Below are 14,291 nucleotides of genomic sequence, written 5' to 3' on the forward strand. Positions count from 1 at the left end.
GGGAAAACACTGTTCCTGACATACAGCAGATGCTCAATAAGTCGGTAGAACAGGAAACAGCAGGTGCTAAGCAAATGCTCAGACCAGGAAAAAAGGGCAGAGCCCGGCTTATTTCTTTTTTATTGTTCTTTTGAGACAGTGTCACACATATCCCAGCTGGCCTCGAACTTACTATATAGGGTCAAGGGTGACTATGAACTTCTGATCCTCCTGCCTCCACCTTCTGGCTACTGAGATTACAGGCACGCACCACCACCCTTGGGTTATGTGATGGAGACTGAACAAAAGATTGAGCTACGTGTTGGGCAAGCACCCTACTAACTGAGCTCACGTTAGTAGCACCCTACTGATGGAGCTACGTGCTGGGCCAGCTCTCTAGAGCCTGAGCTACTGCCCCATTCGACGTCATACCCACACAGCTTTAATGTTTATTTTTCAGTGCTATATGGCAAACTCACATTGCTGAGCAAGCACGCTAACCCCAAGCTACATCTCCAATCCCTCTTTTTTTTTTTTTTTTTTTTTTTTGTTCTTTTTTATGAAACAGGAACAGTTCATCATGGGAGGGAAGGATTAGGAATCACATGTAAACTCTCTCTTAAACTCAGAGGAGTCACCATTAATCTCCTGTAGCTGTGATACCGTATTCAAGATTTTTCTGCAAAGACATGGACTTACTTTTACGTAATAGAGCCATACTTTGCACAAAGCACATGCATAGGCTTCGCATATTATTATCACAGAAAAACTATTTAATGTAAATAGTTCCCAGTCAATCAATGTCCATCTACTTACTGTTTCTTTGGTGGTCTCTCTAAATGGATATAACTCCTTTAAACACTCCCCTTGCTGAGTACTTGAACTGTGTCCAGCTAAGTCTCTGACCCACTGCAATGAGCATCATGTGCGAGCACTATGCCCTTGGCTAATGAGTTCCTTGAAACAGATGCTCCCAGGAGGAGGCTGTGCCTCAAGAGGCATACGGAACTTTTCAAACCTTTGCTCCACACACCAGACCATCCCTAGAGTGGCTGGTAAGGTCCTTCCTTGTTGGAAACATTTCCAGAGCAGATGGGAGATGAGTTTCAGGCTCGAGTATGTTTATACGGAGCCAGAAATGGCCGCAGGAGGCCATTGGATGTGTGGAGACAGCACCAACTTTGAATACAGAGGCAAACCTGGAACCTTCCCATCGATAGTGCAACCAAAGACAGAGGATTTCTTTGGGATCCTCTTTTCGTCTGTAAGTGAAGCCATTGCTGTTACCCTCTGTTACAAGGTTTAGCGATGGTATATAGAATAGCATTACAAAGACTCTGGCGTAGTGGCAAAAACACCATTAACCTCAGCTCTCCAGAGACAGGGGCAGGAGGACCTCTGTGAATTCTAGGCCAGCCTGATCTACATAGTAAGTCCTAGGCCAGCCAAGGCCACATATTTCGACCCAGCCAAACAAAACAATAGCCATATCAAATCCCAACCTTACAGAACTGTGGGCTCAATATTTCTTGAACAGATAGTATGAAGTAATGGTTGAACGGAAGGGGTCGGGGGGAGAGAAGTGAAAGGACAGAGAGAGAAGACACAGAGAGTCAAATGAATTAAGGCACAGCATATGACCTGGAAGGTTTATGGACTGGTTTGTCAGGACAAAGCCTGGTCCTCTGAGGGACGAATAGAGAGAAAGGACAGAAAGAGATGAGCCATTATGAATACACACCTCCTCTCGTGTCCTGAAAGCCAGAACACAAGCAAGGCCGCTGTCCCCAAGACAAAACCCCATACACAGCCAGCACTCAACTTCCCACGTAGGATCTAATCACACTGAATGAGGTTCTCTGATACCTTGATGGGTTTGCCACAATCCGAAGAAGGGGCCCAAGCTGCCTGCCAGCTCACACTTCTGAGCCCATGGGCCGTTGTCTCCTGGAAACCAGAAAAAGAAACAGGATCTGGTCAGTGGGTCTCTGGGAGACACCTCTTCTGACCCCCTCTCTGGTTATAATCCTGTGCACAGCAGGCCTCAGACAGAGAGACAACCATGATTCTCCACATGTAAAGTGTTCCTTGACATCATGAATGTCAGTGCATGGTGGAGCCGTGGACTCCCCTTCCTCTGCTTCCCAAGTGCTGGGCTTACAGATCCCTACTCAGCTAAAACTCTGTCAGTGAGCACATCCATACTAGGCTCCCAGAGGGGGTGGGGCTTGCCTTGACCCATCCCTAACCTCTCCCCTCACATCCCACTTACCTAATGTTAGCAGTCCACTACTACCATTAGCCTCAGCCCAGCAACGGACACTAAGCATCCTTGATACACCTAGATCCAAATCCAACATCTTTCAACCTCACAGTATCAGTGGAATAGATTCAACTCTCACAGCGGCATATATTCAAACCCCGGTTTCAACTTAATCCAAGGTAGCTGCCACTCTGCTACATAGAAACCTGAGGCACAAAATATCTATGGAATGCCCCTCCCCCCAACACACACACACACACACACACACACCTTTGGATTGTTATGAAACAGATTCTTGCTGTATATCACCCAGAGTAGCCTCGAATTTACTATACTGCCCATTGTGGCCTTGAACTGGAAATCATGCCCTAGACTCTGAAGCGCTAGAATTCTAAAAAGTATTGTGTTCTATCGTATCTAGCTAGATGTGAGCCCTTTAAAGGGATAGTTAATTCCTGTTCTTCTAGGGCCACCTGACTACAGATAGGACCAGTAGCAACCACAATCATTGGGACCAGAGAAGAGATAGAAAAGGACTGCACAAGTTCACAATGGCAAAGCCACTCTTTAACAAGAAGAGTGAATAGTTGGAGAGGGTCCTAATCAACATCTGTGGGATGAGCAAAGTATGTGCTCTGTCAGCACAAACCTTTCTTGTGACCGGATCTTGCAGAACCCAACAGACAACGTGCTCAGAGGTCAGGCAAATGAATATCATCAGGGCCCCAAGTTCATAGTGAGCCCCTTCCCTGTTAAAAACATCACATGACAGACACTGCTCTCCATAGACCCTTGTGTGGCTATATTTTAGATGCCAGCCAGATCAGCTGGACATTTCTACCTTACCTGTAAACCAGAGGAGTGTGTTTTCTCTTGCCACATGGTCAACTTTGTCCTTGATCTGCCCTACCAGACTGTCCATCTCCCGGAGACTTGCACGGTACAGGCTTTGGCTCTGTGGGTGTGCCAATGGTGGAGTTACAGACAAAGGCACATGCATGTGAGCCAGGCCCACGTAGAGCAGGAAAGGTCTTCCACTGGTGCTGGAATAAATGGGAAAACTCAGAGCCTTTGCAGGAGGCTAGTCTTGTCCAGGGCCTCGGCAGTCCACCACCACCCCACCCCAGGACCAATCCATGGGCACATGGACAATTCATTTGTCTAATTATAAGAAAACGTGTAAATCAACTCGCTAGCTGATTAGAAAAGCAATGCACCGTAATGATAGCCGGTATCCTGTAATAGTAAGAGATATTACATAGGATTGGTGTCTAGGTCCATCCTTGGGATAACTCCAGTTTCTCCTTTCAGGCAATGAACCATACATCTAGAGGGATGTAAGGACTTCCTTCAGGTTATGCCACTAATAATAAACAGCCTGGATTTAAACTCAAAGTCTGCCTAGAGCAAAGCCTGTGCTCTGTGCTGCACTTCAGAGTCCAAGCATCCAGACCATCATGTTAATTCCAGGAGATATAGCCACAAGGAATCCCAAGATGCGTGTGGATGTCGGGATGGTTCTGATGCTAAGGTCCTGTTCCCCAGTTGGTTCTTGGTCTACCAGTAAAGCTGCCATGGGCTCAATTGCTGAGCAGAAGGAATAGCCAGAACTGCTGGGTCCCCCACAGCCAAGCAGGAGACACAGGAGACAGGGAAGGGACAGCTTGCCCTGCTTCAAAGAGAAAAAAGCCAACTGGCCATGTGAGATCTCGGTGGGAGTGACCACAGGCCGTGTCTCCAGGGGGGAGGTTGGGAATGCTGAGCTGGGACTGAGCAACTGAAATTGAGTACAGATTTAGGGGGCTGAGCTGGGAGTTCTGGGAAGGGCATGCTAGCCAAGGTAGATTGGAGGTACTTAGCAGTTGAGCCAATAAGGCAAGTTGAAATTGGACAACTGTGTGTATCTGTGTTGTTCATCCAATGATCCAATATTCTCTGGGCAGGGGCTGGTAATGTGGCCTGTTCCTGGAGCTTAGACAGGGTAGCAAAAGCTACAGGCAACATGTGACCAAAGGGGAAAGACATTTAGATCAAGGTTCTGTTCTACACTAACCCTGATTCCTCTGGCAAATTCAGCATGAAAGGCTTGAGGGAGCTAGCATGGCCAAGCCAATTCTCTCTGGTCTCATGGGGGGCAGGCCCATAATCTTAGCTACTTGGGAAACTGGTGTAGAAAGGTCAGAAGTTCAAAGCCTGACTGAGCTACATAGTGAGATCAAGACCAGCCTAGAAAACTTAGTGAAACCCTGTCTCAAAACAAAAAGGAAAGAAATGGCCTGGGGGTATGACTTAGAGGTAGTATTCTTTGCCTGATGGACAGTAAGGCCTGAAGTTTAGCTTCCACCACCACCACCACCACCACCACCAAATCCTGTCAGCCTCTTCTGGTCTCCACAGGCACTGAGTGTGCATGGCAAAACACATGCAGGCAAATAGACACATAAAAATAAATTTTCATGCAAGTTTTTTGAGTGGCTGACTTGAGTTCCCTTTCACTTTTTAAAATCGCTCGATGAGTTTGGCTCAACATCAGGACAGACTTCCCGATCATTTCTAAAATGCTAACTGAACGTACTTCTGCCACTTTGTACTGCGTACGCCGCGGAGGAGTTACTTCTTCATGTAAAAGCAAAGAAGCGCATCTCACCTTTAACGGATGCTTTAAGTTACATGCACGCCACGGGGTGGTTTGAAAATGATCTTTTTTTTATGATTTATTATCGGTACATGTTTGGTCTGTGTACCTATTTTGTGTGCATGCATACGGGGCTGTTGTAAACATTTCTTGAGGCGGGTTAGAGGCGTGGCTCAGTGGGATACTCCTCTCCCTGACCACCCTTACCATAGTGATGCTCCCTCTCTATCTTCCTTTCCACCACAGATGCCACCCAGCACCAATGCACCAGGGTTCTAGATCCCCTTTCAAGACCCATTTTCACCCAATGAAGGTAATGGCTAATTTGCTCAGAGCACCACATTCTACATCAGCAAATCAAGGAAAAGAGAAAAAAATAATAATAAATAAATAATAAAAACCTAGGCTCCAGCTCTTGAAGGTCCGTTTTTCGTCTCCAGGCCATCAGGACCCTGGTCTGAATGAGCGTGTGTCTTAGCTCAGGCTGCTTCGACAAAAATACCACAGCCTGGGTGAATCGAAGCAAATCTTTATTCTCCCAGTCCTAGCACCTAAGAGTGTCTCCATCCTCAGACACTACCTCCTTTTACCCTCAACAGAGAGAGAAACTGGTCTTATCCTTACCTGACAAGAACACTAATCCAATCACTGGGGCTCCATCCTCCTGACCCTACCTCGACCCAAACACCTTCCAAAGATTCCCGCGTCCTCATAATATCCCACTTGAAGAAGGTGTGTTCAACCCCTGCCCTCTTAGGCCACATACACACATGATGACTATGAATGCCACCGAACATAAACTTCACTTAAAACATAAGATTTGTGTGCATGTGTCTGTGTGTCTACTATGAAGCCCCAGCTACATTGAATTCAAGCTCCTCCTGCATTCGACCCATGAATGGAATGCTGAGGTCACAGGCGTGTGCTACCATATCCCCTCCTGCTGTCTTTCATAACTTGATTGTGCCCTTTGTAAATGACAGCTTGTATCATAAAGTTAAATACGTCTTGTGTGACTAAGGGCTTGGGTGTCAACTTGCGAAGTGTAAGAGACATAGAAATACAGGTACAACATCCTGGGTATTGACCGCATACCAGATTCTCCAGAAGACTCTGGTTTTGAACACATCAAGTCAACATCTATTCTTCTGCCTAACTGACCCAACCTTACTTGCCAGGCTCTCTATGCTCTGTTCCCAGTAAGCAACATAGGACTGGTTGGCTTCATGCTTCCAGAGAACCCATGTCACTCTCTGCCTGCTCCCCTGTTTAGAGCTTTGTCTGATGCCTAAAAAGCACACATGTTCTGGTAGATTTGACAAGCAGGTCCAAGTGGAAGGCATCTCATTGTCTTAGTTACAATAACTGTTGCTGTGATGAAACACCAGGACCAAAAGCAAGCTGGGGAGGAAAGGGTTTATTTGGCTTACACTTCCACATCACTGTTCATCACTGGAGGAAGTCAGGACAGGACTTCAAGCAGGGCAGGAACCTGGAGGCAGGAGCTGATGCAGAGGGCATGGGCAAGGCTGCTTACTGGCTTGCTCAGCCTGCTTTCTTATAGAACCCAGGACCACCAGGCAAGGAATGGCCTCACCCACAATGGGCTGTGCCCTCCCCTATCAACCACTAATTAGAAAATACCCGGCAAGGCTTGCCTTCAACCAAACCTTACAGAGGAATTTTCTTTATTGAGGTTTCCTCTTCTGGGATGGTTTTAGCTGGTGTCAAGTTGACATAAAACTAGCCAGCACGGATGTGGGCAGGTCCAGGGGACTTTTCTGCTTGCTACAGTGAAGAAAGTCATGGATGAATTGGCAGGTCAAATCTTAAAGAAGCCTGCATGCCCTATGACTGCCTTCTGTAAGGTTTAAAAGCCAATGACTCATTACTTTAGTTAGGGAAACGGCCAATTCTTCACTTTTTTTTTTCCTTTGATACTAAGAGAATATCCGTTGGTTTGTCTTTCAATGCAATCCAACTGATGGATGTCCAGGCTCCAACACCCCTGCAGAGCAAGCATTACACAGTCCCCAGCCCCAGCCAGCTGTCACTCCTCCTGCTTAGAAGGCTGAGACTCTGTAAAACAACAGGAAACTGCCCTCGCCAACTATGAGGCATCTGCTCATTGCAGGGCAAAGGCAACTAGAACCATTCCCAAGCTGCAGGGAGCTGGGAGCTGCTCAACCTTCCAGATCAGAAAAGCTTGGCTCTGTCTCTATCAGCAGTCTGAGAAAAACTACTGGCAGTGTTCATCAGATATCTGGGGGATCATTCAGATGCCACCTCTAAGTTCCTGGGATGTTGCTCTGAGATTTGAAGTAGTGGGGGGCATATTCTGAAGCACACACACAAATAAGTCTACCTCACCTGACACATCTGCCCTCCTTCATGGTGTCTCTAGAAAAGTCCAACATGGCTGAGCAAGGGTTGTAGGATCCTCTGCACAGTCAGCTGATCTGTCCAGCTATCCCGAGAGAACACCATTTTTACTCAGCATCCCTTACTTAAGTTACGGCTATGAACTGAAGAGAAGTGTTCCACTGTCTTGAGGTGTCTGAGACCTTGGAAGATGGAAGCAATCACACGTCTAGCCACCATTAGCCAGGCCAGACCAGGACCAGGACGTACAACACGCAGTGGGGTAGATTCTGTTGTCACCTGTGCTGTTTGCTTTCTTGGACATTAATTTAGTTTATGCAGAGGTGCCATGGTGTGTGGAGGTCAAAGAACAACTTTTAGGAGTTGGTTCTTTCTTTCCACTCACACAACCCAGGGGATTCAACTCGTGCTGTGGGGCTTAGCAGCCAGTGCCTTTATCCACTGAGCCACCTGGAGCCCTGTTATTATCATTATTATTTTAATGATTTTTTTTTTTACTTTTGTTTCATGTGAATTGGTGCTCTGCCTTCACATATATCTGTATGAGGGTGTCAGATCCTCTGGAGTTACAGTTGTAGGTGCTGGGATCGAACCCTGGTCCTCTGGAGGAGCTGCCAGTACTTATAACCACTAAGCCATCTCTCCAGCCCTCTCTTGATCTTTTTTTTTTTTAATTAGTAGTTTCTAACATTTTAAGACTGTTTCCTGTCTCTCCCCCAAACTGGAAAGATCTGATAGCTCAGGCTTGCATTCCTGGCTCACCCATCATCAATGGTGGCAGCGAGGTAACGACTGCTCACTACAGATGGGGCCTGCTTTCCACTTTTTTAAGTGTTTTCTTTCAATTCTATGTTATGTGTATGGGTATCCTGCCTGTGTGTATGTCTGTGTGCCACACGTGTGCAGTGCCCTTCGAGAGCAGACGAATCAGGTCTCCTGGAACTAGAGTTACAGATGGTTGTGAGCTGGGATCTGGGAACCAAACCTGGACCCTCTGCAAGGGCAGCCAACGCTTTCAACCGTTCAACTATCTCTTCATCCCTGCACTGTGGGCCCTGTAGATGTGTGTATTTGGAGTCCTGTGTGGGAAACTGGATAACAACCCTCAAACACACCTGAAGTCTCGTCCCTGGAATAGGGGGACTTTACCTTCCATGGCAAAGGCAGTTTCCAGGTATAATTGTGTTAAAGATCTTGAGATGAAATCCATCTTCAGACTTCCTGGTTGACCTGTTTCCTCCTCCCCCCCCCACCCCCTTCAACTGGCCATGATCTCTGCCTCCTGAGGGCTGGACAGTGTCACCCCATCTGGCTCCTGGTTCACTATTAATCACTAATGTCCTTAAAAGAAGCCTGGGTGTGGTGGCACATTCCAACACTTAGGAGATCAGGAGTGGCAGAGCCTGGACTATGAGACAATGTCTAAAGGGGGGAGGGGCAAGGGTATTTGACTATGCAAGGGATCAAGAGAAGTAGAGATCTGAATGGTGCGGCCCTAAATCAAGGAAAGGCAGCAGCTATTAGAAGCTAAGAGAAACAAGAAACAATTATTTCTGGAGAGTCCAGAAAGAACGAGCCCTGTTCACCCTTTGATTCTAGCCCTTTAGGACTGGCTTTAGACATCTAGCATCATCCAGATCTGTGGAAAGCTTGTTACTATGGTTACTGTTGGTTTTAGCCACCACATTGATGGTCATTTGTTATAGCAGCAACAAGGAACTCATATACCCTGCTAACAAGCACCGTGAGTATTCAGAATGCAGTGGGCAGGTGTATCCCTCAAGGAACTTACACTCCAGTAGGAGAAGAAAAAAAAAATGCCCACAACCATGCGTGCTAAGCAAAGCGGGATAGTCAAAAGTCTTAGGAAGGCCAAGAACATACTTGAGGAACTTCTAAACTAGGACCAGAGAGTCTGTTAGGCCCAATTTCCAATGTTACTAGCATAGGGGAGACATGTATAAATTACCTGTTGAATCATAAAACTCTGCCTCAGTCCTGGCAAGTCAGGAAGACTTGGTAGGTGTGGAAGAGAGGATAGGGCAGGGGCCAGTACTCCTTACCTTGCCTGCTCAATGAACTCCACTGCCCTTTCTGCATACTTCTGTGCAAGGCTGCTCAGGTTCACAGGCTGCTCCACGATGTTCAGGTTTTCATAGAGAGGAAGGGCAACATCTGTGTAACAGTCCTTCCCAGGGTTCCTGGGTGGAAAACACAGAAAGCTTTAGTGCAGCGACACACAACACAAAACACTGCATAGCTGGTCCCAAGGGATTTAGCAGGTCACCCATTTGTTTTTCCACTCCCTTTGAATAGATGTCTGTGCTCCTTGGGTGAGCCAGCCACCCCCAAAATAACTTGTTGAGATGCTTATGGGCCTGGGACGTTATGACTTCCATCTTGCAAGTGAGAGACACTGAGTTATGAACAGGTGTGAACCATTCAGTAGTCTACCAACAAACACTCTCCTTGCTGGCTTTCTCTACTGCCCAGCCTCAGTGAAGACTCTGTCTGGAATGAGCAACAATGGGTACTGTGGGTACTGTCCTAAGTCCATGACAGGATTTCATGTGAGGGGGAAAAAAATCTAGTAATCAGAGTGTAGAAGATGGTAGTTTTAATTTTGAATCATGTTTAGAAAGCATGGAGAAACTGGGTGACACCCAGTTAAAAGAAAAAAGTCAGAAGGATAGCAATTCCTGGAGAAAACAAATTCTGCCATGGGTCCTAAGGTTGAGGAGAATCTGACAGGCCACACACCTTCCTCTGAACATGATCTTGAGTGAAGTTATCTTCAGTCTCAGAGGTCTGCACTTGTCTAGCATGGGGTCACCTGTATCCCTGACAGGCTATTCTGGGAGGACAGAAAGTAGCTCTCTGCCCTGGTCACCACCAAGAACTGGACAAGAAGCGTGCAGTGTCACACGTGCCCCCCCCCCCAAGGACAATTAGAGATGGGCTGGGGAGAATCAAAAACTCCACCACACAAACACACACAATACCCTGGTGTAGAAGCGTAGGGGGCGAGGTCCACCTAGGTAATTCATTGCCAAACACATTTTTCTTTTAAAGAAAAAGTTGAAGCCAAAGAGATGGTTCAGCAGTTGCTCTCGCAAAGGAGCCAAGTTCGGTTCCCAATACTCAAATAAGATGAAGCAAAATCACCTGTAATTCCAGCTCCAAGAATCTGATGCCCTTTCCTGGCCTCTTTGGGTACCTGTTCTCACATGCACAAACCCAGACACAGATGCACACAGATGCACATAAAAATAAAATAAATACTTACCAAAAAAAAAAAAAACCCACAACCTTATGATATTGGCTTGATTATTCCCTATTTTTTGGAATGTTCAGCTTTTTATTGCCTCGATTGAATTCCACTGTCATTTAGAGTCTAACCCAACAAGCCAATGCCTTTGGTCTTGTTAGATTGTGATACAGGTTGATGAGAGAGAGAGAGATTGAGGGGAAGAGACGAAGATATCGCTTGAGATATCTCAGGCCATGATATGGCCACATGGGTGACTCGTAGGCCACACACAGCTGTGTGAGAAAGGCAGCAAGACCTGCACCAGGCTTTCACACAGTCACCTGCCGTCTTGTTAAGTGCAGACCTCCGAGGGAGTTCTGTGTGTCTGATATGCACCAGGTGATGACAGTGACAGTGCCGGTCCAACAGCCACACACTAAGAACCAAACCGACAGGACTCAGGCCCTGGGCTTAAAGACTCAGGCTGCAATCTGGATTCTTGTCTCCTGCCATCTCTGCTGTGACCTAGGCAAGGCAAAATGGTCCTACAGGTAAGGGTGGGATGCGCCCCGAATGTAACAACCTCTCAATAAACAGCCACTATTATATTAACTATTATGTTATTAATGAGTCAGCTGAGACCTTCCCTAAGCAATTCAGACACCTGAGGCCTTAGAAACAAGCACAGCATAGGCTCTGAGAGAGAGCTTAGAGACTGAGCTAATTTGTTGCCTCAGTAGGGCTTAGCAACTCTCTGCCTGTCTTTGTCTCTGTTTCCCTCTCTCTCTCTTTTTCCCTCTTTCTCTGTCAGTCTGTCTCTTGTCTCTGTCTCTGTCTCTCTCTCCGTATGTCCCATGTCTGGGTCTGGCAAACAGCTAATACTCTAGGAACAAAGCCAGCAGTCAGAGGAGGAGGGAGGTTGCACCTGTGTGAGACCTTGGCCAGCACAAGGCTCTCCCCAGGTGAGCTACACAATTCAGTGGTTCTGGAAAATTCCAACAGGGAAAAAAAAATTGTAGTTCCCATCTTTGCCTTAGGACATAAATAGAAACGTACTCCCTGGATGTGCTCTCTATCTTGTGTGCTGTCTCGTCTCTCCACATCTATCTCACTCAGTTATTCTAGAACTCAGTTCAACTCCACTTCAACTTAAAGCCCATAGCCAATGCATTGGACTTCTTACCTCCATAGGCCATCTCTCTGTGGACACGCAGGACAAGGAGGGTAGTTGTAGCCTGGAGCGTCAGTGCAACCCATGTCATTGCTATATGGGATTCCAAAGTAGTAATCGAAGCCTAGAAGACAGGCGATCGGTTAGCACCCCCACTTACCGCTGATCGGCATGCCTGCCTTCTTACACTCAAGACAAAAATTTAATTTCCCGTGATTTAATATTGCAGTACTCTGGAGTGTGTAATTAAAAGAGGATTTGATTAATATCCCTTTGAAGTATGCAAAGAAAATCACATTGCTGGGTTTTGCCTGTAGGACTAGCTCTGCGCCATGTTTCATGGTGGGAGTTAACCTAGATCACGAGGAAGTACTAAAAACTCATGACCATCTAGAATCCTCCACAAAGTTATGAATACACACGGGGGGGGGGGGGAGCTGATAAGATGAAATAAATCTACCGCCTACATGACAGTTTAAGGAACCAAAATGCTGCCTTCAAGAAGCTTTCTTTATGGAGCCAGTGAGCTGGCTCAGCCGGTACAGGCACTTGCCCACAAGACTAACCATGTGAGTTCAGATTCCACAACTGTATGGTGGAAGGAGTGACCCCAAAAGTTGTCCTCTGACCTCCATGCGCATCCCACAGCACAATGTGTGTGTATGTTCATGCACAAAATTAAAGTACATTTTTTAAACAAAGAAAGTAAGGTATGTTAAGGCACGAAAAGTGGATGAGCCAGGTGTGACGGTGTAAGCCTACGATCCCAGCAGAATGGAAACAGAAGCTCCGAGGAGGAAGTTACTCCCAGATGCAATAGGCTTGGAACATTGAGGGGATTCGGATTTGGGAGGCGGAATGGAACGAAGGAAGTAAGAATGTGAGCGTTGGGATCCAAATCCCTTTCTGGCAGTCTCCCTCAGCCTGTCTCTTCTACAACTCAAGCTCGTAATGGGCCTGGCAAACAGCAAGGAGGGCTGCCTCTTCAGCCCCTGCATCTGCCCCTTGCCTGCTTTATCTACACACTTCCTATCGTAAACCAGCTGCCTCCATTCCTCATGAGACTCATACCCTGAAACCCCAGTGGTTTTGCCGGGAATGGCTTTCTCTGTAACTCTCACCAATGAAACTGCATGGAAACTACCCAACACAGTTCTAGTGCAGTGTCCTACAAACTGCCCTACTCCTTGTCAGCCTGCTAGCCCCTCCTTCTTTTGCCTTTATGGTCCTATCACGGCCTTCAGATTCTTTGACAGCACAAATGACAAGATCTTCCCCTTCAGCACTGCATTCCTTAAATTGGAACATTATATCCCTATTCACCAGTAGGCGCTTTATGTCCCAGTGAGCTTTAACTGTCAACCTGACATAGCCTAGAGTGGCCTGACAAGGGGAGGGTCTCAAATAAGGGACTGCCCAGATCATATTAGCTTGTGGATGCCTGTGGGCAACTGTCTTGTTTCTTCATTGATGTAGAGAGACCCAGCCCACTGTGGGCAGCACCATTCCCTAGGCAGGTAGTCCCAGACTAGACAAGAAAGCTAGCTAAGCATAGGTTTGAGAGAGAGAGAGTCAGCAAGCAGAATTCCTCTGTAGGTTCTGCCTCAGATTCCTACTCTGACTTCCTTCAGTGTTTGGACTATGATCTGAAAGTATAAGTCAAATAAACAACAAGTAGGGGACCAGGGAAGGTCCTAGAAAGAGAGATGTGAGGATGAGAGCACTGGTCCCCCACATGTTCCTAAGTGACTTTGGAAGCAAAGATGCCCTAACATAGATTATCCCCAGGGCTACAATGGTATCAAATGCACATAGCATTCTTTTACACAGAGATCCTTACTTTCTGTTTCCTAGGGAACAAACTCCAAGAGAATTCTTACCACGGAAATTGGGGTGATAAGAGCCATGATGCCCAAGATGCCACTTGCCTGTGGAAAAAAAGAGAGAGAGGGGCATTTAGAGGGCTCTCTGTGGGAGCATGTAGACCCTCGAAGAAGCAGATCACGCATCTGCTCCCATCAGCTCCACCCTTCTGTAAAGACAAAGAGAAGCTGCCAAGGCCCTGTGCTTGCCGAGCTTTGCTCTCTGAGACCCCAAGGAATCCTACAGGGAAGACTGGAACTGGATGACTCAGGACCACATGGGAAAGATAGCTGGGGATGACCCCTCTTCCCAGCAGCTCAGGGATGCTGCCCAGCTGAGCCTCTGCGGAGCACGTGGCTTGCCCTGTGGAGGGTCCTGCAGAGATGAGGACGGATGTAGGTCCCCACCCTGCATGGTCTCAGAAATGCCTGGTCTCAGCATCTTCCTCTCTGGGTCAGCCGTTTACAGAGAGGGGAGAGGCCACTTCCCCAGAAGCTCAAGTGCTAAGACACCTGCAGGGCAGCAAATGAGAAACTCAGCCACCTGCAGATCCGGCTCCACCAATGCCTTGTTCTGGGGGGATAATTGGGTGACGTGGGGCCAAGCTCTAACAATGTGAGAACCTCTGATCTGCTCGTTTGCTCTGAGGACAGGGTCCCAGGAAACCTGCTTGCTGAGGCAAGGGAGCCAGAGATAACATCATCAATCCAAAGATCTAAACCATGGCACCTTTGACTGAAGGAGGGGA

At 47.1% G+C, this 14,291-nt stretch overlaps 1 protein-coding gene across 10 annotated transcripts in view; it reads right to left on the minus strand.

Moving 5' to 3' along the window:
* Arsg (arylsulfatase G) overlaps positions 1–14,291 on the minus strand; it is a 132,182-nt gene that overhangs the window by 35,105 nt on the left and 82,786 nt on the right. For all 10 annotated transcript variants that reach the window (XM_021176936.3, XM_029483074.2, XM_029483075.2 and 7 more), the window contains 5 exons: positions 13,561–13,608; positions 11,693–11,804; positions 9,323–9,460; positions 3,089–3,285; positions 1,846–1,926 (listed from right to left, as the gene is read on the minus strand). In XM_021176936.3, coding sequence (XP_021032595.1) covers positions 1,846–1,926; positions 3,089–3,285; positions 9,323–9,460; positions 11,693–11,804; positions 13,561–13,608 — 576 coding nt within the window. The remainder of the gene's footprint in view (positions 1–1,845; positions 1,927–3,088; positions 3,286–9,322; positions 9,461–11,692; positions 11,805–13,560; positions 13,609–14,291) is intronic.

Source organism: Mus caroli, unplaced genomic scaffold (genome assembly GCF_978045245.1).
Source record: "Mus caroli unplaced genomic scaffold, Mus_caroli_1 scaffold_13, whole genome shotgun sequence".
NCBI lineage: Eukaryota > Metazoa > Chordata > Mammalia > Rodentia > Muridae > Mus > Mus caroli.